This window comes from Anser anser, assembly GCF_964211835.1.
Source record: "Anser anser genome assembly, chromosome: 9".
In the NCBI taxonomy this organism is placed as follows: Eukaryota; Metazoa; Chordata; class Aves; order Anseriformes; family Anatidae; genus Anser; species Anser anser.
In genome coordinates this window covers 3,411,636-3,436,606 of record NC_139729.1, presented here as the reverse complement: position 1 = coordinate 3,436,606, position 24,971 = coordinate 3,411,636, and the positions used below count along the sequence as shown (strand labels likewise).

At 37.5% G+C, this 24,971-nt stretch overlaps 1 protein-coding gene across 1 annotated transcript in view; it reads left to right on the top strand.

The window, feature by feature from the left end:
* LOC310904279 (uncharacterized protein) overlaps positions 1–24,239 on the top strand; it is a 231,542-nt gene extending 207,303 nt beyond the window's left edge. The window contains exons 9-11 of the mRNA XM_083848762.1: positions 16,702–16,733; positions 17,063–17,115; positions 23,038–24,239. Coding sequence (XP_083704888.1) covers positions 16,702–16,733; positions 17,063–17,081 — 51 coding nt within the window. The 3' untranslated portion in view covers positions 17,082–17,115; positions 23,038–24,239. The remainder of the gene's footprint in view (positions 1–16,701; positions 16,734–17,062; positions 17,116–23,037) is intronic.
* The last annotated feature ends 732 nt before the right edge of the window (positions 24,240–24,971 follow it).

The following is a 24,971-nucleotide window of genomic DNA, read 5'->3' as shown; positions in this document are numbered from 1 at the left end:
GGCTCTAAAATAAACATTCAAGTTCAAGAATCCTGGTCTGCTGATTACACTGGATTTGTTGGTTAAAACACATCCAGGCCGTTTTCAAAATAGCTTCTTCTGGTGATTTATTCTTAGTAAGGGAGAAATATACAGTAGTAGAAAAGAAATCAAAATGGGAAGTTAGGCAATATAAAATTTGAACAGCTTGAGGAAGACAGAAAAAAACATCTGCGAAGAGTTGAGCCCTTAGTACAATAATCTTTCACTGCCTCCCAGGAAAAAAAAAAAAAAAAGGAAAGAAAAAAAAGTAAGTTTATACATCTTTTGTTTGGGGTGCCTTATGGTCCAATTGTGCAATCAACCAAAATTCCTTCAAGGTTGCACATTCCTACAGTCAAAGAATAGATACATCAAGAGCTCATAAGTCTGCCTGCCTCTGTTAAAAAGGCCTCACTCTTTGGGCTAAACCTTTGTAAATGATGGATGATTTGCTGAAAGTTTATGTTGTGAAATACATGGTCCATGATGCTCTGATGTTCCATGCAACCACAGAATTTAATAAACTTAACAGGGAGAATAAAATATGACATCAAGCACCATGCATCTTTTTCTTCAATATGGTTGCTGTGGGCCAGGAAAGTTCCATGCGTGAGGATCAAGAACAGTGTAAAAGAGCTGGAATTTAGTATTAAGAGAGCACATGATGGTTCTCTGTTTTTTGTTTGTTTGTTTGCTTCATAAATATTTCTATTTAAATAATGCTTCCATAACATCTCTAGAGTACTGCAGAATCCAGCTATTCTGCCAGGGATGTTCGTTCTCCTGCCCAAGGAGCACACAGACCCTAATTAAAAATATAATGGGAAAAAAAAAAAAAGAAAAAAAAAAGGAAAAAAAATCTCCATCTGAACTGATTCCCCTTTTAAGGTTGTAAATGGATCCAGGTAGATATGAGAAGCTTTAGTCTGCAACATCCCTTAAGGTTAAGCGGAGTGTTGACAGGTGGTAATTATAGCCTGACAGTGTTTACTTTGGTAGAAAATTGCTAGAAAATTGCTAGGTACCCTAATAGCTGGCAGCAGCTACGTTTTTTTTAGAGAAGGAGAATGCACAGAAAAAGTTGCAGCAGATAAGGATAGGGATACTTTCTTGTAGTATACTTTTTATAAGGTAGGGATACTTTTAAGGATAGGATACTTTCTTGACTGGAGAAAATGAGCTGCAGCTAGCTTTTTGCAGGTCTTCTACTGATAAAGATGATCTAAAACAGGAAAGGAAGGCAAGGCATCATGGAAGAGACTTTAGGTGGGAATAAGAGATATTATTCTCGGAAAATGAGTAGCTGCAGCATGTTGGTTTGCATTTCAGAGATGGAACTAGGTGGACACATCAGCGCTGCTGGAATTGAACGAGCTGTCCCCTGCATGATAAAGAGACTGAGCTAGTGTAGAACTCTGTTTTCTCAGAAGTGGAAGTTTCTAAGATAATTTGCAGGCTTTAAGTTGTGAAAATTTCAAGACAAGCTGGAAACAGCATGTCGTTCCTGTTCCTATGTATCATATTAATTAAGGCCAGTTTAAGGGTAGTTTTATTAGGAAACTTGACAGTAATTGTAGGGTGAGATCAGGGAGGAGCAGACAGAAGCATAAGGAGAGAGCAAAGCAGTATACCCAATGGCAACGGATTTGAGGAAGGCCAAAAATACAGTTTTGAATATAATACCCACCCATGTTGAAAAGTCTCATTCCAAAATACATATGAAATAATTTAGTGATTTTCTGTGAAGCACAGACAAAGGCAACAACAATCAGACAAATAATGTGTGTTTTTTCAACATGTTTTTTGTATTTTCTTTCACCCAACCATTCTGAACTGAATATTCACTTGAACTGAACTGATCAAACTTTTTGTTGTTGTTGTTGTTCTACCGATGGACAGTTATTACACTGGCATGAAGTATTTCCCAATATTTATCCTTGTAAAGTGAAAAATAGAGCTAAACACTGGAATGTCTCAGGAAATTAAGTTAGTTTCTACTGACACAAACTTGTCTACAGGATGGGCATCTGTACTGTGATATTATAGTGTCCTCATGAGAGAGATGCTTTGCTTTTATGGCAGGAGAGCTGCTTTCAAGGTGAAGGATGTTCAATGTTAAATCATAAATTCAACAAGCCTACTCTGTCACAACAAACAAATCCAATTTTACAGTAAAAATTGTACACTGAGTATCTGTGCTTCTAAAATGGAGATGGGCTGGTGATAAATGACATCAGGGCAATAGATGTCAGACCCTCTAAATTATATGAGCTAGACTGAAAGTAGTACTAGGCACACAATGAAGTAAAAGGAAATGAGAGTGCACTCATGTTCGTAAGAATATCTTTTAAATATCTTTTACTTTGTCTGCGTGAAATAGATGGAAATGCCTTCCCTTTTTTCCCATCCAGTGCCCTGACACTGGCTCACAGGAGGCGGTGGGATTTGCAACATCAGAAAACCTTCCTGGGCCTTTCCTCCCCTTTTATGAGAAGTAAGGAGGCAGCCATCACTCAGACTGCCTCTGTGCTATCCACCCGATGCACTTCACAGGCAAGTTCTTGCTCAGGCTCTGTCAGGAACCAGTGTTAACTACTGAGTACAGTGACTTACTTTTTTAACTTTTCCCTGATGATTTAGCCCTTAAAACTTAACCTCACAGGGTACATCATTTAAACATGATTTCGAAGCAGCAATAATACTTCAGTAGCATCTTATTAGAACCAATAGCTCACTCTGTAATGAAATCTTAAATCCACTGACACAAATTGAATGAATACAAAGGAACAAAGTTGCTCAAACACTGAAGGCCAATTATTTCACTTTCATTTCTGTCTGTACCATGCAATAATTTCCCCCTTATTAAGGCAGTATATTTCAGAGGAATTACAATTTATACACAACGAACAATAACTTAAAATATCACTGTTTTTTTGAGATTTTCAGTGAGAGAACTAAGGGGTTGATCTTCCATTGAAATTTGAAGCAGAAATTAAATTGAGCAAGTGTGTCAAATATCACCATTTCTGTTAGGAAAATAATGATGTTGGATTTGATAGATATGCATTATAAATACACAGCATCAGGTTTATGTATTTCATTTGAAATTTTTTGCATAGAGATACATTTGTAAAAAAAAAAAAAAAGAGTGTTCTCAGAGTTACTGTGTTGCACTGTATCCTGTAATTTTGGTAATGATTACACTTTATGTGGTCTTCTGATTTACAGCTATCCAGAGACACACGGGGTTTGAAAGATCACACATAGGCACAACTGATGGGTGATTTCGGAGATGAGGCTCTCTCAGAAGTGACTATGTCAGTATGCTGCTGTTGTGAATCATTCTTTACAGCCTCTGTTAAGTGTGAAGGACTTTCTTTCTACTAAGGAGTTTGGTGGTTTGCCTAAGTCAACGTTGCCTTGGCCAGTAGGGTTGCGGCAAAGAACTCTGCCGGATTTTGAGACTGCTATTACAGGTAACTCAGACTCCAATCCTTCTTTCTAAATCTTCTCATTTCTTTAAAATTTATTTTAAAAACTCCATACATGCATTTTCTGTAAAGAGTCTTCTATAAGTTTGGAATGTTGAGGAAAATTCCACCACTCCTGTCTTCAAAGTAATGTGTTTCATATAGGATAGACTACAGATCCTTTCAAGCTTGTTGGATAAGAAATAGCGGAGAGTGATTTGACCTTCTGGCAAAATGGAGCTACAGTTGACCACTAACCCCACTTGGTACATGGCCAGTCTTTTGAGGTTTCAGCTAGTAAAAATTGCTTTATGTATATATTATATATATATATATATATTTTTAATTAGGCAGAGTGAAATCTGTCTAAAAAGAATTTAATCACCTGAGCTCTGACCCCCATTGTGGACAGCTGCCTTACAAATTTAATGGCTGTCGTTATAGATACGGAGTGTGCTCAAAAAAAGTTGGTAATAAAAAGAGGACAAAAACTGCCCCTGTTTTCTATGTATCTTTCACGTGTATTCAATCACCAGAAAGCTCTTAGAAATAGAATCATAGAATAGAGTGTTCTCAAATTTTTTGACCACAAAGACCTTTCAGCAGCAGCACATCTGTATTTTTGGTGAAAAGCAATTTACAATCAGTACAGCAAGGATGTACAGTCAGATCAGAATGATTCTTGATTAGTAAGATTACTGGAAATATGCGGTGTGTCTGTGTGTGTGACAGTCTTATCTGCTATTGTTGAAAGAAGAATGTTATGATGTTGAAACCTCATTGTTGCTGGGGAACACTTGCTTGGTATTTTGAGAAGAGCCGGAGAGTGATACTTAGAAATGTGTTATCCCAACTCAGTAATGTTTTTAATAGTCTGATTTTTATTTTTTATTTTTTATGTACTATTTCATGTCCATGCTACATTTTACAGGTTAGGATGGGCCTTATCCTCAGAGATTAAAAATATCAACCTTGGTCTGAACTTCCCTAGAGTTTCACTGTGTTCAATACAGAAAACCGATAGCTCTACTGTATAAGAACATTTTAAAACTTTCAATTCTGTTATTTCATTTCTTACTGTATAGGCCTTGTGTGTGGCTATTTTGGGGTTTGTTTAAATAAAATTTAATTGATCTATTTCTGATAAAGGGAAAAGGCATTTCTGAAATTGCTCTTTTGTATTTGGCTTTGTAACAGAAATAATAAGTAAATTATTTTATTGCAAGGGGAAAAAAGAAGAATGAATATAATTTCCTTAGGGGGAAAAAATGCTAGTTACATTACTAGATGCTGAAATGATGCACATTAAAATATTTTTATACTAATTCAACTTCTTAGCAGGAATTCAGCTCTCTGAATAATTAAACTGAACCTTCCTCAGTGGCCCAGATGGGCTGACATGATAAAGCAGCATGTAGTAGTGCAAAGGTAATACTTATAATTCAGTGCCCAAAATGTTGAAATAACTGAATTATTGAGAAAAAATTACTTTGTATTTAATTATCATAGTAAAGACTTGCAATCCAGCAGTTATTTGCAATTGTTCTTTGTAAGTTTACTTGTATCAATTTTTTAGATTTTTTTAAAAGAAATGGAGTATAAAGTAAAGACGTTCCAGTGAACTGAAACTAAGCTAATACAAGAACTGATTAAACTAATTTAGAGGTGTTTTTTATTATTATTTTATCATCTAAAAAAGTGATTCAGAAATCTTTTACACATTTTCAAAGGGTAGTCAGGTGTTCCAAGAATGCAAGAAATTTAACAAACTGACTCCAAAAATGCAGTTATTATGTATTGTGCACCTATATGGGACTTTCCACACTAAGTAGTTTAGCATCTGTGTACTTCTAAAAATCAAAGTGACGTGGGGAACTTTCAAATTTATTTTTAAGTACTTTGCTGGACTGAGGTCTTTGAAAATTTATCAAATTTCATTTCACTTGGTTCACTAGTTACCATTATGGAATAAGAATTTTCATATATCCCTCTCTGATATTTCCCTCCCTCTTTTAAAAACAGTGTGTAGCATGTATGACTTAATGTAGCTTTCTCTGAAGTAACTGAAAAGACACCTGACGACTCTGCATGGAGGTGGAATCCACTCCACAGTGTGTTATGGGATGTCTTATGTTGACTGTGTGATGTGGCTTTTTTTTCGTGGAAATTCAGATGTGGGGAGGGACTAAGAGGGGCACTACTAACAAGAAATTGATTGACCTTTAGAAGCAGAAATGTATCCAGACTGTGCAGTAGGAATGGTGAGGTCCCTTGCATGGGCTCAGCTGCACCCCAAGCCTTGTTGCACGAGGCAGCCAGGCTTGGAGAGCCAAGTACCAAGACAAGGATCTCCTGTAATGAAGGAGATACATACTAAAAGTCCAGGACGACTGTAAATCTCTCCCTCTGCCCCTGTTAACATTGCTTCAGTTCAGATTCATGCAGGGGCCCTGCTGCAATATTCATTAATACCCTTAAAACCATTAAGGGTACTAACTAATAGTCCATTAATACCATTAAGAAAGCATCCAGGCAGGGGCTGCAGAGGGTTGTGCTGTGCAAAGGGAGATGGGTGCTGAGAGCCCAGGCCAGGGAACAGGAGGAGCACCAAGGCCGGAGGCAGAAATAGGCCATGGCCCCTGCTGAGGGCAGCTGTGGTCAAGGTGAGAGACGGCGGGCGGCAGGAGCTGCTGTGCGAGCAGGGAAGAGTATCTTTCTGAGGTTACTGGGGAGCAACATGGAGGCTTAGGAGAAGTAGTTCTATCAAGAGAAATAGGGTGTATTTCAGATTCAAGGGATGCTTGCTGCTGGAATTTTGTTTAGGCCATTTTTTCTTACTTTGACATTTAAGTCTAATGTGGTTATAAAAGAAGTAAAAAGCTTGATTGTAATGAAAATAATTTTAATGAGTATATCAAGTGAGTGCAATTAAAATCTAGATGCATAAATAATGTACTATTCTAATTAGAAGTAGTGTTTTCTTCCAGAGGATGCTTGTATGCTTACTAAGTTTTGTGGTTGTTTTTTCTTTTTTTTTTCTTTTTTTTTTCTTTTTTTTTTCTTTTTTTTTTCTTTTTTTTCTTTTTTTTTTTTTAAGGGGGGAGGTTGTTGGGTTGTGTTTTTTTTAAAGATTAAATGAAAATACAGGCCACTCCATACTGGGGGGGATCTCTCTATCCCCTTAAGAATCAGCGGATAAACAATATTCTTTGCTATCTTTCATCCTTTATTTTTTTAATAGTTTGTTTACACAGTCTTCATTAATGCTCTAGCTGTTTCAGTTTGTTAATATTCACCTCAGTAAGTCACTATTTCTTGATTGATAAACGACTGAACTAATTCAGTATATTTTATTCAGTCAGAGTACCAGTTTGGGGCCCAGTTCCCCAGTAAGCAGTACAGCAATCTGTATGTGAGGGAGAGAGAAAACAAGGGACAAAGATGAGATACCACTCCTTGCAGAGCCTCGTTAAAGTAGAGGGGGATTTGTCTGAGCAGAGTTTATGACAAGTGTTAGCTATTGCAGAATTTACATCAGTGCACTGGAGATCACCACCATCACAGGAACATGCTCTGGTTCAGTTAAGGTATTGCAGAACACAGACTGCTAGGATCACATTGCTTATATATCTTCAATCCCTGGAATTTCATAAAAGCACAGAGTGTATAAGTGTTTAAGGTTTTTGCCAGTATACCACTGCTTTCTAAAAGTATTGCACAAATGTGCAAATAGAATTTGCTATCAAAATGCTATTTTTCTGCCAAAAATCAAAATCTTGGGAGACTACAAAACAAATTAGCATCTTGCTGGTATATGTTTTGCTCCATTCTGAAAAATATTTATATATTTATATATATTGACTGGGTAGTGTATAAATGACAAATCACAAGAGGAAATGAACTTGGTGTGGAAAAGGAAGACCTTCCAAATTCCAGTGGGTGACAAAGGGGCCCAGATGTTAAACAGTGCAAAGTCTGCTAAATTGCAGAAGGAGGAGTTGAACGACATTGACTCCCTCCCTACACTTTCATTTCCATTCATGAAATTGTAAAGCATAAAGAAAAGGAAGGGGTAGGCTGAAATTAAATGTAAGAATAATAATCCTGAATACTAGGTGCTGTGGGATTCAGCACTTAGCCTAATAAATAACCATCTGCTGTCTCTGAGGACCCCTCAAAATGAAGTCTTGCCCTTCCATTGATGCAAAAAAAAAATTAATAAAATGTGCACCCATTGCTCTGAACTCATCCCCGGATTTTCTCCTTGAACACTCTAATCAATTAGTGAGTACAAAAGGACTTAAAAGATTTCCAGAAGTGATGGCCTTACATTAAAGACCTTACTGATATTGAACGAAAACTGGCTGCCTTTTCTAGTCATGCAGTGATAGAAAGTACCTGAGGACAGCGCTCCTGTGAAGAACAGGGAGAGAGTCTGCCTCCATATATTCATGTTGTAGTATTCCCTAGCAGCTCTGTCTGTGCTATGCAGGTTAGCTGGAAAATACTTCATGTAAATAACAATTTGTCATTAAAACTGAAGTAGAGAAAGCTAAGGTTAAATGAAAAGCATTTAAGCTCTTATCAGGATAGCCAAACGTATTTTTCATGTGGGAAAAGCATGTTTAGACATTGAGTAACTGATGTATTTAGTTCTCATAGTGTACTGTAAATGCAGATAGACTTGATAAGCAAAGACACATCTGCTGAATAGCAACGTGGTTCATCATTTTTCTCCTGAGGTACTGACTACCTGTTCGCCCTCCCCTGCCTTGCCAGCAGTCTGTAAGGCTTCTCCCGCATTCCTACGCAAAGTGACGGTGCAAGTTTTTCTACTTATTATTCTTGTATTGCCAACACTGCGCCTGTCTTTTTTAATGATCTATGGCCTTACCTTAGTGGTGGTTAATCTAATGATGGACTAACTCCCTGGAGGTTACAGGCACCATTTTCTGTGTTTCTAGCCAGCAGCCAGCATCAGATGGTGATGAATGTCTTAGGCTTCCCCCATGCTGACTATGTGCACATTTATTGCAGTCTGAAATTATAGCTATAGCTTCAAAACCAGCAATTTCCTGGCAAGGCATGCTTAGGTGTCTTATGTCCTATTCACCAATTAGACCATATTATAAAGAGAATTCATTAATTCAGGAGAGCATGCAGTGGTGGCTCCTGGATGAAAACAGTGAAGTTCCTCAGGTGAGAAGTAAACCCAAGCTCTACCACTTAAATATCTCTGCAGATTCAGTTAATAGCCTAGACCATCTTATTATGCTTCCGCTAGTAACCTTCAGCATGATGAAACATCATCTGACTGAAACCTAGCTAGGTAGTTTGAAAACAATCTTCATATAACTTGGACAAAAGTTTTTATTCTAAAATACTAATGAATATACGTCCTGACAGCTAACTAGAAGATAACCTTTAAGATTGAGGAGAAATAGTAAAACTGGCTTAGATTTATCAGGAAAATAACTAACTTTTCCAGTAATATGAAGCACATAACTATGTTCAGCTTTAAATCTTAATTGGTAACTAAACAATGATTATTACTGAAAGTGATTCAAAATCACTTACATACCTGAAATCTACTGCTTAAAGTAAAGAAACAGTGTGTTTAAAGCATAGTTTTGCAACATGTGTTTATAATGCTATCATGAAAGATGCTTGCATTTGGAAAATACATGGTCATTGGGTATATGGGAAAACAGTCCTCGACATTCAAGACCACAATATATACAACATTTTATTTTTAATAAAAATATACTACATTTTGCTGATGATTTACTAGCCTGCTTAGTTGCCCCGGCCGGAGTGTCACCTGTTACATTACAGTGTTACTGATTCCAGCCAAGTGCTATTCTGACCTACTTCTGTTATCCTTTCTGGCTAAGTATTTTCCATTTTCTGGCTAGTCTATGTCCTAATGACGCTTGAGTTTTCATTGTAAACACTTGCTGTTGGGAATGCAAATTAATATTGTCATTGTGCACTTACGAGCTTAGCACTCTGCTATGCGGTTGTTAAATAAAGTTATCCTGAACCTCCTCTCAACCTGACAGAAAACATATTGTGTCCTAGTGCCCTTTTTTCCACAGAGCTTCCAACTCCTCTTGCAGCTCATTTCACATCACTCATGTTCTGTAAAGGGAATCTATGTGCATAAATATTACAGAAAACAAAACCAAAAACAGAACAGGAGCCTGCTAGATATATACTTTAAAGAGCATGCTGCCACAGAAAGTTAGATGAAAAGACAGCAAAGTTTCATCTGGGAGAGGCTAACTATGAATGAAGTGATGCTTTGTCTGTGTGTGATCTTATAGTAAGTTTTTAAAGACGTTTGGTATGATTGTTTCTTAGTTGAAATAGCATGGACTGCTTCAGTGTCTGACATGCAAGGATGCTGACTGCATTAGTTCCTCAAGAAAAGCTGAGTTAAAATGAATTTTTGTGTTATTTTAGAATTTCCTTATTTCTTACTTATTTTCTTTACTCTGTTGTTGGTGGTAGATAGAAACTGAATTACGTAGATAACCTATTTCAGTAGATTTTTTAATAGAACCAGTCAGAGAAGTTTATTGAAAACTCGTAACATTTGATCAACCCAAAATTTCACTCTGCAGAAGTTTAACTATTTGACTAAAGATATTTATTTTTCAGGGTTTAAATATCAGTTTAATGCTTTCCTTTATCTAGTCCATTTCTGTTATAAACTTTTAGTTCTGTAATAATTTAAGAGGTGATGAAATTCCATTTAAAATATTCCAAACAATATTGAATATGCAGGTACTCTTAAATGGAAATTATAAAATTATTGCATTTGATTATTATTTTTATTTATTTTTATACACTGTAAGTAGTCATATCAAAGTAATTCATTGATCCAACTGCCTCACACAGAGCTTTCTGCTGAAAATTCCCTTGCAGTTCATAATAAAGGCTTTGTAGAAATTTGTTCATATGAATTTTAAATAAGGATTACATCTGAGGCTTTCCCAGTCAGTTCATGCATAGTTTATAAATAGGGAAAATTAGGTAGAAAATTGTCCTGGTTCCAGTTAGGACAGAGTTAATTTTTCCTCCTAGTAGCTGGTAGGGTGCTATGTTTTGGATTAGGATGAGAAGAGCGCTGATAACATGCTGATGTTTTAATTGTTGCAGAGCAGTGCTTACACCAGGCCAAGGACTTTTCGGCTTCTCGCTCTGTCCTGCCAGCGAGCAGGCTGGGGGTGCAGCAGGAGCTGGGAGGGGACAGACCCAGGACAGCTGACCCAAACTGGCCAAAGGGGTATTCCATACCATCTGATGTCATGCTAAACAATATATAGGGGTGGCTGGCCGGGGTGGGGGGCCGGCTGCTCGGGGATAGGCTGGGCATCGGTCAGCGGGTGGTGAGCAATTGCATTGTGCATCACTTGTTTTCTTACACATTATTATTATTAATACTATTATCATTATCACTATTATTATTATTATTGTTATTCCTAATAATTATTATTATTATTGTTATTACGTTCCTGTCTTAATAAACTGTCTTTATCTCAACTCACCGGCTTCACTTTCCCGTTTCTCTCCCCCATCCCAGAGAGGGAGGGGGGAGGGTGAGCGAACGGCTGTGCGGTGTTTAGCTGCCAGCCGGGTTAAACCACAACAAAAATAATGAAATTATTCCTGATGAGGTGTTTCCTCAGATTAGCTATCAGTTCTTTCCTCTGGCATTTTTTAAGTCTGGCCTTTTTAGTACCTCATTTCTTTTTTATTGGATACTGTTTTCATGCTGTAGTGTCTCCCCTGTGATCATCCCAACTCAAAACCTGAAACTTTCAATGTGAAACTTTAAACTGTAAATTATCCAGCAGGGCTGGATTTCTATTAAGATTCATGGGATAAGTTCTATTTTAATTGCATCTTATGTTGAGGGTTTTTTGTTTGCATAGAGTAAATAAGGACTACAACATCGGGGTTTAAGTCTTCCAGGAATCTGCTGAAGGCAGCAGTATACTGTGCAGTTTATTTCTAATTTAATGGCTTAGAAAACTACATTCAATTCTCATTCTCTAACGCGTTGATGGAGAAGCTCAGGAAGAGACAAGACAGGCTGGAAAACATCTACAAAGCTAAGCAAAAAGTGAGTGAGCATTTTTAATTCACAGTTTTGCAGTGCTGCTGTTTCTTATATTCTCATGACAAGTACAGGCAAGGAAGGTTGTAAAATCACATCCTTTTTAGGTTCGTACTTCCCAAAGATCATTGGGATGTTAGGTTCAGTCAGACAAGTCAGAAGTCCTGAAATAAATCATTTATTTCTCAGTGTGGTATGAAAAGAGTTCATCTAGAGGTTGAAGAAAAAAAACAAAAGTCCACTGAAACATAATGGAATACAATGCAGAGGCCCCTACATGTATGTCTCCAAGGTGTACCCCAGTGTGCAGAGAACAGTTTATCAGACAGATACTGAACAAGTAGATCCTATTTTTTTTTCCCTTGTCTGTAATAATCCCTTGGACCTCCAATACCAGGAAATTCATTCTTTTCTTCTTTCTTGAAGTAAACATCCAGAAATCAATACTGCTTTTTTCAACTCTTCATAGGAGATATGCTCTATCCCAATTCCCTTTAAAGAAACTAATGCCAACAGCATGACTACTTAAACAAATTCTTTTCTGCCCTGGACATAAGTATTTCCTCTGCATTGTGGACTACATGGAAGAAACCTCCTGGGCACTCTTTATTTTGAACACCTTTGAAAGAAACAGATGCAGTCTGATTACAACCAATCAATCCTCAAAACTGGGATATAAATAATATAATACTTCTCAGCGATGCTATCAATATGACCTTTACAAATTAATGTATTTGTGTCTTTGCAAACAACCCTATTTATGGCTGACCCAATTACTTTAAGAGCTCATTAATCTATGATCTATATTGTTAGATGGAGAAGTTTAGAGTTGTCTTTAAAGTCAGCTACTCATCTCCATTATTTTGGACAAATACAATCAGATCTCTTGGTAATCAATATTCAGCAGATTCAGATTTACAATTAGAACAGAGCTTCTGTCAGCACTCGAGAAGGTAAATTATAAAGAAAGCACAAGAATGAAAAGCCCAAGATCATTTTCTGTGCTTACTGGTGGAGTCATATTCTCTGAATTTCCCAGCATGAAAAAAAAAAAAAGAAAAGATAAAGCTGGTGGAGTAACGCTGCTGTCTCTTCCCAGCCTTAAACACCCTTAACTCTAAACTTTAATAAATATTTCACTGAGCACTTATGCGTGTTGACTCTCAGCTTTCTCTGGCTAACTATTCAGAGCATCAGACTCACTAGATGGCTTCTCCTTCTGACTTACAGAAACAAGCCTTAACCCAAACACAAGAACTAGATGAGTTTTTAAAGGGGGGGAGAAAACCTTCAATACCACAGCAATATAGGCAAAGACATGGACTTCAGATGTACCCCACTCCAGAATCCATTCTTCCTTTCATGCTTTTTGTTTTCTGTTAAGGAAATCCTAGCCTTACCTCTTCCTGTGTATTTCTCCTCTACCAGAAGATCACAATGGCTCAGAAAAGCTTAAGGAGTTGACTCCAGAGAGACACAGGCCTGATCACTGTTTGAAAAGGCCATCTAAGCACACCATTTCTAAGAAAGGTGTTAAATGACTGAATATACTAAACAACTACTGAAAAATAATCACTTCTTGTTACTTGACCTCCATTTAAAGTAGGAAGATTCCTAAGATTATCTACTGTTCTCTGTGCAGATCAGTTACATTTTAGATACATTTTAAGAAAAAAAAAATGTGAAAAATATTTTATTTTAGATCTTTATAGTAAGACATAAATTACTTTAATGACACCTCTTATAATTGTGTTTGCATTAATTCTTAATGGTCTTAAAATCTGTAATAATCTTCACTAGTTAAAAATGTATATAGATGAGACAACCTCAAAAAACTGTGATGTAGATTCTCTCTAGGGTTGTTAAACTGAATATATCAAAACCAATATATTTTTTGTTGTTGTATTTTATATCTCTCTGAATTTGTTCAGTAACAGTTTCTTGCATAATAAATAAATAAATAAATAAATAAATAAATAAACCTACCAGTTGGTTTAAAGCCATGGCCACATTTACATCGAATGTAATGTCTCTGATGACAGTCACAACTGGGCAACCCATGAGTCCTGACCCCAAGGGATAATCTAGTCAATGTGTGTGTGCAAATAAACTGAAAGGCACTCTAGCAACACATGCACACACACGCTCCAGATCCCATCATGATGAGTTCTCATAATGAGCCAGATCATGCACAGAGGGCTTTGAAGTTTTTTGCTAAAGAAGTAACTGTTTTCTTCAGCTACCAGTAACTTCATTTGACAGCCATAAAGTTCCTACTTTGTCGTGATTTGGGACAGCATTGCTCCAGTGACTCGAAAAGATGACAATGAATTGTAACATGTAGCAATTCAAAATACTTTTAAGATCTCAGTATAGAGGTGATTAAAATAGCGAACTAAAAATATGGGAGAAATCAGTGTGTGTTTAACAATACCTTTTAAAAAGCCAGCCTTATATAATGCTGGGCTGTCACAAGCTCCTTATAAGCAGTGACATTTTAAGAAAAGCTCTGTCCGTCTCTCTTCCCATTTACCCTGCAGAATGCTTGCTTTTCCCCTTGCCCTTTTCAATCATCTGGCATTAATAAAATATCAGAAAAACAGCGAAAAATGCACAGTAGAAGAGAAGTTTGTAATCCCAGTTTCCAATGATAAGTTAATACAAGAAAGTCTCTACATTATAAATTATAATTTATTTTTAGAAATTCTAAGATAATTTTGTCATTGGCCACATTAGCAGTTCAGCATTTTCCTATAGGAATGTTATGATGCACAAGTTTCTGGAGGCAATCAATAAATGCAGCCCTACTTGAAAAGCATGTTGGACAGAAGGACTTCCAGAGGTCCCTTCCAACCTCAACGATTCCGTGATTCTGCAATATATGGACTGCTGAAAAAGGGAAATTAATTAATGGTATCCAACATTAATAACAAATATAGATGATTGCAATTTTAAAACAAAAAGTCCCCTTTCCATTTAAATTTCATGAATGGCCTAAATTTTAGAGTTTAAGCAACCTCTGTATATAGCATGCTTACAAAGTGTAGGGCTATTTAAAAAGATTGTAATATCATAAAATGTTTCATTTTGAAGGTAGATTTGCCCCAGAATAAATCATGTCATTTGACTTAATTATACAGAATGAAGGCTTACTGTTATTATCTGATTATTAACCCCCACGTGAATTATTTACATCTCAGTCTTGAGTAATCAGCATAATGACTACCTGCCTGTTGTGGTAATAATTAGGTAGAAAAGCCAGCAACAAAATAATGAGGTTTTTAATATTCTTTTTAGGTCAGATATAATGAGCGTGAAGTGTAATAGTGGGTCTTGAATATAATGCAATTGAGATTAATTTTTAAGAGGCCTAATTTTCTTCACTTAGATTTTTTTTTGTTTTTTGTCAAGGGGAAACTAAAAATTTTTAGGAGCAAAATAAACTAAAAGTTCTGATTATAATGCATAGGACTTGCATGCTTCGCATCACAATATGCCCAAAGATGTAGAGATTACTTGCACTTGAGCCGTGCTTATGCAAGTATACACACACATGCTTAACACCGTACGCTACCCAGCAAGGCCTTGTTGGTGTGAAATGTCACCATTTCAGTTGGTGGCACCTCAGCAATCTGCACCAACTAATGAGTAACATTGGGAGACAATTTTTGAAATCAATGAGTTTATTCATTTTCAGATTTTTTCCAGACAGATGAAGTTATGGATGTCCAATGTTTATTCAGGTGAGGGTGACACTTTTTAGATTAATATCAGAATAATATCAAATGGGGCTGGTTCAGGTTGCAGAGAGGTCTCCAAAGTGAAATGACTGGATTTTGCTGTCTGTGGGCATTGGAAATTAGAATCAATATTTCTCTAAGAAATTTACTGTGGGGTGCTAGTACTGCAAATGGCTCTGATATGAAAATATTGAAGCATGAGCTCATTTCCACTTGAGTAGTCCTGTGGGACTAGCATCTCAAATTCATCTGGAATTCTAGAACTGGTATGCAGTCTGGAGTATTACTTATAAGGGTTGGTTTTGCCAGCATATTAAACCATTGCTGTATTGCATTAATTTTCTGGAATTAATCCCAAATTATAGATTTTTAACTATCATTTCTTAGTACATTCCGCTTTATTCTCAGTGTTGACATTGTGGTGAGCATATAATAGGCAATAAATGATAAAGCAACTGACTGTATAAAACGGTTGCTTTTAGAAGACCAGTGTTTTTTTTGTTTGTTTTGTTTTCTCTGAGCTTCCTGAATTTAGTTTATAATTAACTGTCTACTTTGCATTTGAAGACAAGTCAAAGCAATACATTCAAGCTGCATTAGGGATATATAAAGAAAGACTCTGTTCTTGGTAATGAGGTACCCTGATAATGCATCCCAAGTATGCTGGCACTATTTGCTACTTTCTTAATAAGTAGTCTTAGATAAGTATTATACTTTTCTTAGATAAGTATATATATACATTTCCTTCTTTCCTGAGAGAACTCTTTTTAGGTTTTCTAGATTTATCTGTATCAGTTTTGAAATCATACCTCATGTTTTCATTTCAACATTTCAAACATATTCACATTGCTTAATTATATTTCTGTTTAAAATCACCCATTGCTGTTGGTTAGTTCAGGCTCACAGACTATGGTAGACCTATGCTAATTATTTACAAATGTTTCCTCTGTGAAAGGAAAAAAGTAAGTATCAAACATAAACCATTGATGACAATCTTTCATAAGATTCAAAAATCAAAATCTTCTTTGTTTCATTAGAACACCTTCATAAAAGATAAAAGTAAGAAAACACTAAGCTATCTGTGGGTTAATAACATAAAGGCTTTAGTATTCTTACTTCATTTTGATTCTGACCCCTTTTAAACATTGATTGATTGTGATCATTTTCGAAATCTGCTCTGAACCATCTCTTTCATCAGTGCTCTGAATGCTAGATGAAATTCAGCAAGTCCAATACCAGTTCTCCCTTGAGGGTTTTCTCATCTGGTTTTGTTCTTTGTCTATTTGTGTATTAAAGGTCAACATTTCTCTACTGATAGGCATTTTGGTATGTTTTTGTTTTCTAGTGGAGAGTATTACTGAAAGCCTCAGCTCTGCAGTAAGTAGCATAATCAGTTCGTGATAATTACAACAAGGCTGGTGAGGCCAATCCAAAGGTTATTGCGTGGTTGAGGCCAAAAGGAGGAACAAAAGTTATTTGATGTATATGTTAAGGAATATGGACCACCAGGTTATCATAAAGTCCTCTGATGTTGCAAATACTTGTATGTATTTAAGTTTACAAGTATGAGTAATTCACTGATGTTAATGAACCTACTTGTGTCCACTTCAGATTAAGTGTTTGCTTATCCAGGAATGAAAGTTTATTACTTCGGTCACAGTACAGTTCCTTAGAAAGAATGTTTTAACTTGCTTTTCATATTTCAGTACAGTGATCCTTGCATAAGTCCCTTATGAGAAGACCTGTCTTTAAACAGAAGGTAATTGTGTCCCCTCCTTTTGATGGATGCGTGTTTTACTACCATGATATTTTAAACCTTCTGTTAGTGGTTTTTAAGCAAAGTAGACAGAGATGCTCAATTAAAGAAAAATACTGTGCTTTAACAGTGTTTTTAAAGGAGATCACTCTACATGATGTGTGAATGCTTGAAGGAGAGAGAGAGTGTAGGCAAAGAAGAAAGTAATAATTTTTACTTTTTAATCCTATTTTTTTTAAATATGTTGTTAAAGATGAAAATGTTTGCAGAAAAGATTAAACACCACCAAAGCTTCACTAGATGAAGCTAACATTTAAGACTATCATTTGAATACTTTTTTTTTTTTTAAGTATAGCTCTGTCAGCTAAATATATTTCAGATTTTTACATTTTTATAGACCATGTGAGTTCCCTGCAGGCACATTGTCTCTTTTCAGTGATTTATATAGTTTGAATTATAGGGGATGATAAGCATTTGCTGTTCAATAGTGTAGTTAATGCTCAGCCCCCTGGGTAACAGAGCAGTGAAGCATTTACTACTCAGTGGTAGTTCTGCAACAATCAGCAGCAGTGTGACTCTATCACAGTAAATTTACATCGGTACACTTTATCCTCAGGGAGTTGAACATCCACTCAGTGAAAACAACTAGAACGAACATTTTCCAGTTCTTTTGGATGACACAACTGGAAAAGTTTACTGTTGTAAGTGAATCGGAAACAGAAATCACAGATGGTACAACATGAAAATTATCCAGATCTTATTTTCTCTCCTTTTTTTCTCCAGCATTAAAAAAATAAATAAATACTCGGACTGGAAAGTTTTTGGAAAGCTGAAAGTTGCAAAACATGCAGCATTGGCAGACCCACTGCCATTCTGGTGCAGATGCCAAAGGCTCTGGGCCTTTCACTCCCATTATTAGAGGGAACCTCCTCTCTCAGGTACTTGCTTTATGATGCTTCTGTTCCTGTGACTGTGATGAGAAAATAGCACGGGTTGTGTGAGTGAAACAATAATAGCACTTCTCTTGCAAGATATTTTTCTTCAGTAGGCAAGAAAACATTTTATAAAGGAAGCCAGTATCATCTTCATGTAAAAAATGGGGAAACTTGAAGCAAAAAGAGGTTCCAGGAGTTGGCCACAGTCCTTCAGCAAGACTGTGACAGAGTAAAAATACAACTGAGGTTCCCCAAGTGTCTGCTTAATGTTTTAACCACTGCAGTCAATGCAGCCCTCTCTCTCTAAAATGCATCTGGAAGCCTCAGGCTGCAGTACAGCCTGCAGCTAGAATAAGGACTGACAAAGTGCATTCTTCTCTTGTAAGATATGAAAGATGAGGCAAAGGAATCTGCAGCAGGCAAGATGAGCTTCAGACTAGAAAACAGCGGGAAAGTGCAAAGCAGGATTTTCATAAGTACTCCAACACCAAGGATGCCACTGTGATTGTGAGAAAAGAAGAATGCAGTGAAACGAAGAGGTGTAACCCTGCTTTGGTGACAGAGCATCTGTAGGTAATGACCATTAAACCTACAGTGCATTTTTAAGCCTGACTTGGTCATGCAGTAGAGAGACAGCAAATATAAATGTAGGCACCTCAGTGCAATTCTTGGGGCAAGCAGATCTCTGCATCCATACATTTGGTTTTACAGCACCAGAGTGCCCAACAGGTTGTCTGCAAGCAGGCTTCATCTGAGAGGCAAGTCAAGTTTCCCAAAGACACTTGTGGTATGCTTTGTGCTTGCCTGCCTGCCACAGTACTGAAACAGCATAAGGACATTGTGAAGAGCCTCAGTAAAGCCAATGTTGACAGGCAAGCAGAGAAGACTGAGGAAAAAACAAAAAACAAAAAAAAATGATTTGTGTTAAAGTTGTGGATACAGAGCTGCTGACATGTTTTGGCAGTGGTAAGAATGTAACCCTACCCTTTAGTTGTTAACAATTAAAAAGCAGCTTGATGGCATTGGAATTGGAATTGTTTTGGATTCAGCAAAAAACAATTAACATTTGCAAAGCTTTCAAAGAGCAGGAATATGATAAATAATGGGGAGAATAATTATAATAAGAAGAAATGGATAGGCTGAGAATCGTGAGAAAATCCCAGAAAAGCAGTTCCAGTCAGTGCTCTGGTGGAGCACATCAGCAAGCATGCGCATCATTCCCCAACACACAGCCTGCATCTGACCTTAAAGCCTGTGGACACTCAGATAATAATGTGAAGAGGACCATGTACTTACATGGAGCCTGAAATAACCTATAGAAATGGCAGAGATGAATCTTACCTGGTAAAAACACCTAGCCTCTTTGGTCACTCTGGTCCAGAAAATAAAAATTACATTCCAGTTCTAGAAGGAACTCTAGGTTTAAAACTGTGAAATGGAAGGGAAAAAAAAAAGGAAAAAAAAAAGGAACTGAATAAAATCAAAAAGATAAATGAAAATGTCACACTTCCTTCGAAGAGAAGATGAAGGAGCACTAAACTAATAGCAAACCAGCTTACTCTGAGGCAGAATAATATTCTCAGCAGCTTCAGGGTTCATGTAACTGACCTAAAGCTAAAAGACAGGTCTCTTGGGAGGAATGATAGCAATATCTGAATAATTGCAGTAGTGATATCAGAAGGAAATTGAGAATAATGAAGGATTTATTACGTCAAGATTCAAAATATGTGGTCTCAAAAATAAGAGAGAAGCAGCTGTGGAAGGAAGATACAGTATTAATGTAAGTCTCAGTGCAGATGTATGTAGTACAAAGAATCTGTATGGCTTTATCTCTGATAAAGCATTTACCTGTGCTGTTACCTCAGTCCTCTTTCCTGTATCACGGTATGCCTAAGGCAATCGGAGTGAGCTGAGGCATAATGTGGAGTTACACAATGCAAATAAAGGTGAGGATGTAGCACAGAGCATCTATTAGAAGTGACAGTGTGTATGATTGAAAGAATAAATATCTTCAACTGAAAGGAAAAAAATATTTCTTTAAACTTTGTGCAACTGAGAGAGAAATCATTGATTCAAACAGAACAACACTATACCATATCACTTTTATAAGCTCTTTCCAGAGCAAAATCACGTATGGAAACAGTTGTGGATAACGTGCTGCAAAACACATTCCAGGGAATAATCCCATGCTGGCAGAGATTGAACTAGACAGTTTAATAAGACTTCCATCCCTAATTTCTCTCTGCCTATGATTCTTTAAGATAAAGCCACATAATTTGATGTTGTTTATAGCTTTGGAAATATCCAATACCTTCTGATTTACAGCCTGGCCTGTGTATAACAAAGTCCAGGTTGCTTGAGGAAGAAAGACACCCTAATCATAACAGCAAGTTTCAGATATTACATTGTCAACTCCAGACCCTCATTCCTATTTATTTATTTGTTTGCTTGTTTTCTTACTATATCTCTGGAATTAAATATACTGATAGGAAATATCAGCAGTGGCCAGCCTCCCCTGGAGCTTTTAGTAAATCCTCATATTGAGAAAGGGTAGAACAGTAAAAGTGATATAAAAATATGAGGCAAGATATGGAGTGAAAAGGATTTGATTTTTTTTTCCATATCCAACTCACCTCTACTTCAGATCTTTTCTCAAAATTTTTTAGGGTTTTTGGAAATAATCTATTGTCTCCTTCCTTTTTGGTTCAATATTTGCTATGCACTGTTAACTCCCTTCCCAACATTTACATGAAAAGAGAAAAATCCTCATTTCTTAACTGTGTTGTGAAGGGGTGGTATCACAGCATCGAATGGGCTGCATGTACGTTTTGGGTAGCTAGCAAGGACTGCAGAAACTGTCCTTTGATGGACAACATGTAACTTTTTCAGGTCTGCAGTATTTCACATGATGTGGATCGACAGAAATCAATCCATTTGTTTGGAGCACCTCTGACTTACTCATCTGTATTGGGAATCATTGGGAAGCTAAATTTTTGACAAAAAGTTCGATGCCTAAAGTCCCCAGCTTGGGACTAGCTGTTATGGAAGAAAGTGTTTGGTCCTATCTCATCTACCTGTAGACATATAAATCTTAAAATGAGAAGAAACACCTTCTGAAAGTATTGCTCTCTCTGGTGACTATTCTGGTCTTGGAGAATGGACACATGCAGGCACTTCCATACGCCAGTTTATCCATGTATCTGTCAAAAGAGGAATATCTTCAGATGACTGAAAGTAAATCTTATCCATCACATTTCAATAGGTGAAGTCAGATGAGATGAATTTCGACCAACAACTGGAATACTTCCAAATTTTTCCAGGAGAAAAAAAAAAAAAGAAATGGCTGGGAAGGCTGAAGTCTGTAACAAAGTTGTGCTAGGCTGCAAGGCTTCAACAGCTGGTGTTCTTTAAAAAGCTTTCAAAAATATGTTCATATATGCAAGAATACTGTTTGGGGAAGATGCCTTTCAACAAGAAGCTGACATGAGACTATGGACTGTTTTGTTAAAGAGCAGCACAGTAGAAGCAATTCACGTGTAATATTAATTGGTGAATTAGAGATAGAGTTAACTGTGATTATAACTATGTGTGGTGGTTTTACTCGGGTGGGCGGCTGAGCTCCACCAAACCCACTCTCACTCCCCCTCCTCAAAGAGGAACGGGGAGAAAACATGATGAAAAGGGCTCAAAGGTTGAGATAAGGACGAGGAGATCGCGCAGTAATTATTGTGACGGGCAACAGACTCAGCATAGGGAGATAGTAAGATTTATTGCCTATTACTAACAAGCTAGAGAAGCGAGAAACAAAGGAAAGAAACCAAAAGCACCTTCCCCCCCATCCACCCTCTTCCACCTCCTCCCCCAGAGCGGCACAGGGGAACGGGGGTTATGGTCAGTCTATAGCGCTGCTTCTCCGCCGCTCCTTCTCGGTCACTCTTGTCCCCTGTGCTGTGGGGTCCCTCCCACAGGATGCAGTCCTTGCTGAACTGATCTGGCGTGGGCTGTCCGCAGGCAGCAGCTCTTCAAGAACTGCTCCAGATATGGGTCCGTACCAAGGGGTCCATCCCTCAGGAGCAAACTGCTCCAACCTGGATCCCCCACGGGCAGCAGCTCCTGCCAGGTCACCTGCTCCTGCGTGGTCTCCTCTCCACAGGCTGCAGGTCCGGCCCGGAATCTGCTCCGGCAGGGGTCTTCCACAGGCCGCAGCCTCCGTCGGTGCAGGTCCACCTGCTCCACCGTGGTCTCCTCCACAGGCTGCAGGGTGGAACCCTGCTCCACCGTGGTACGCCATGGGCTGCAGGGGGACAGCCTGCTTCACCATGGTCCTCACCACAGGCTGCAGGGGACTTCTGCTCCGGCGCCTGGAGCACCTCTCCCCCTCCTTCTGCACTGACCTTGGCGCCTGCAAGGCTGTTCCTCACTCTTCTCACTCTCCCAGCTGCTGTGGGGTGCAGCATGTTTTGTTTTTTCCCACCTTAAATATGCTCTCACAGAGGTGCAAAACATCATCACTTATTGGCTCAGCTCTGGTCAGCAGTGGGGCCCTTACCAAACATGGGGCAGCTTCTAGATCCTTCTCACAGAAGCCACCCCTATCGCCCCCTGTTACCAAAACCTTGCTATGTAAACCCACTACACTATGTCAAACCAAAAGCACCAAGACAAATTCCCTCTCCTGCCCCACTGCCAAAAAAAGAAAAAAAAAGAAGTTGTACACAATGGTACATTGAAAACTACACTTTCCAAATGATAGTATTAATGAGCAAAGGACTTGAATAGTATCTTATAAAAAATTAATACCCAAAATTTTCAACAGATATAAAGGAGAGAGGGGAGGGAAGAAAGAAGAATAAGAAAGCAAAGAATAGAATTGTTTAGTAATGATTCCCAAAATAATGTAATTTTCTATTTTAAGTAAGATTTGAAATAGTGTGGGGACTGATTATGAATCAGTAAATTATAACTGATTATAAATAATTTTTCATTCCAGATGCAATTCCAGATTTTTGCAGAGCTCATTTGAATAGCTGAGAGGTTATTTTTTTTCTATTTGAGGCATGATTTTATTACCTGTGATTCTACCAGTAAGTTTTTTTTCACTGTGAATGTGTAAAACTCTGCATGGTATTGTTGGTTCCTCATGGAGTGAATACGCAAAAGATAAATGACTGGAAGCATAACCCAGTTTGATTTCTTCTATCTGTAAAAGCTTTCTAGGTTTTAGTAATCCATTTGAACCTGGATCAGGATAATTAAACATATCTGTTATAGGCATAATCCCGTGAAATACAGAACACCCAAACTCTGCTCTAACAAAGCAATGAACAGTTTTTTTTAAGACTGTGTTTAAATCTGGAACTTCCATAAGCATCATCATTGTGGGGGCTGACGGTAGTGCTTGCCCAAACCCACGTCCCAGAGGTGAGTATGCAATGGTGTAGAAAGTCCATATTCAGTGTACTGTGGGTTTGGATCAATCTGAAGGAAACTTCATTGAAGGACTAAACATATAGTCAAGAAAGAAAGCCAGTTTATCCAGCCACTTAACAGCATTGATTGAAATCTTGGTATAGGCAGGATTTAAACTGAAGTTTACCAAATAGAGATTGCATGTCAACTCCGTATGTCAGAAATGTGTTTACAATAACTGTGATACAATCAGAATCAGGAATAGGGGTTTTACCCTAAGGTGGGTTTGAAAAGGTTTTTAGAACCATTTTTATTGCTAAACCTATTCCAGTGATACATAAACCTTAAACCTAGTCCTACTAGAGAAGTCACATACTAACCTAAGCTGGGGGATCTCCACCTGGCCTCTGCAGTAGGGGCTTAATGGGAATAAGAGCTGGATGGTTTTTACCTTTGTTTGATGTTCCAGTCTGGAACACCCAGAGGAGAAGTGCTCAAGCAGCTGAATTAGTAGTAGAAAAAAAAAGTGTACTTGCATTTACCCTCAGCTGTAATATGGGTAGAATATGTCGTTACCATGTGGAATACTACAGGCTCCAGAGGTCTTCGGTGCCTGAATGAAAAAAGTGTCTGGTTGTAAATGATTCTGTCAATGGCTTGGGTAAGGATCAATAATATTTATTGAAAGAATACTACTTTATACATGTGATGTTTATGTTATATATGAGGTTATCTTCGTGTATAGTGAAGAAGGTTGATGATTTGTACTACCTTTTTCTATAACAACAGATCAGGATTTGAAGCCAAGTCTCAGAATCAAGTGCAACTTCAACTGTAAGGTAACAAATGAAAAAGAGAATTGATTTGTACTTACAAATTACATCTGTACCTTGATCACAATGCAGTGGTCCAACTGTGCTGCAGACTTGGCTTTGTTCAAGGTAATTTGATATTGATCAGCCTTCAGCTATAATGTTATAACAATGAAACTCATCAAATGTAATGTTACACAGATACAGTTTTCAGGCAAATTCTTTACCTGAGAAATCATTGCATCACAGAGAAAGTGGACTGACAAAAGCATAGCTGTTATACTTAGTTTCTTTTTCTCCCTTCTGATGTGTTTGTATTGAGTTTTGTTTGTAACATTTGAAAATAGCTGAGAAATGTGTGGTTTCGACATTCTGTGAACATGCTTTTTGTTTTTCAATCTGCTTAAATGCACTACTAATGTAAACAAAGAACTCAAAATGGACTTTTCAGAAAGAGGTAGCACCCTAAGTGTTTCTTTTGAATTCAGTATACTCCAAACTATCTCTGAGGTTCAGCTAGTTGTCTAAATCTGGTGGAGACTTTTCTCACTTTAATGCTAATAGTGTTTAGACCCTGCCAAAATTCATAGTTATAAATGAAACATACTCAGCTGGCTTCTTATAACTATATTAACGTGCTGGCAGCTGTCTATTTCCCATGCAGCAATATGTTTTTCCTGTAGCTTAACAATCCTACATAGTA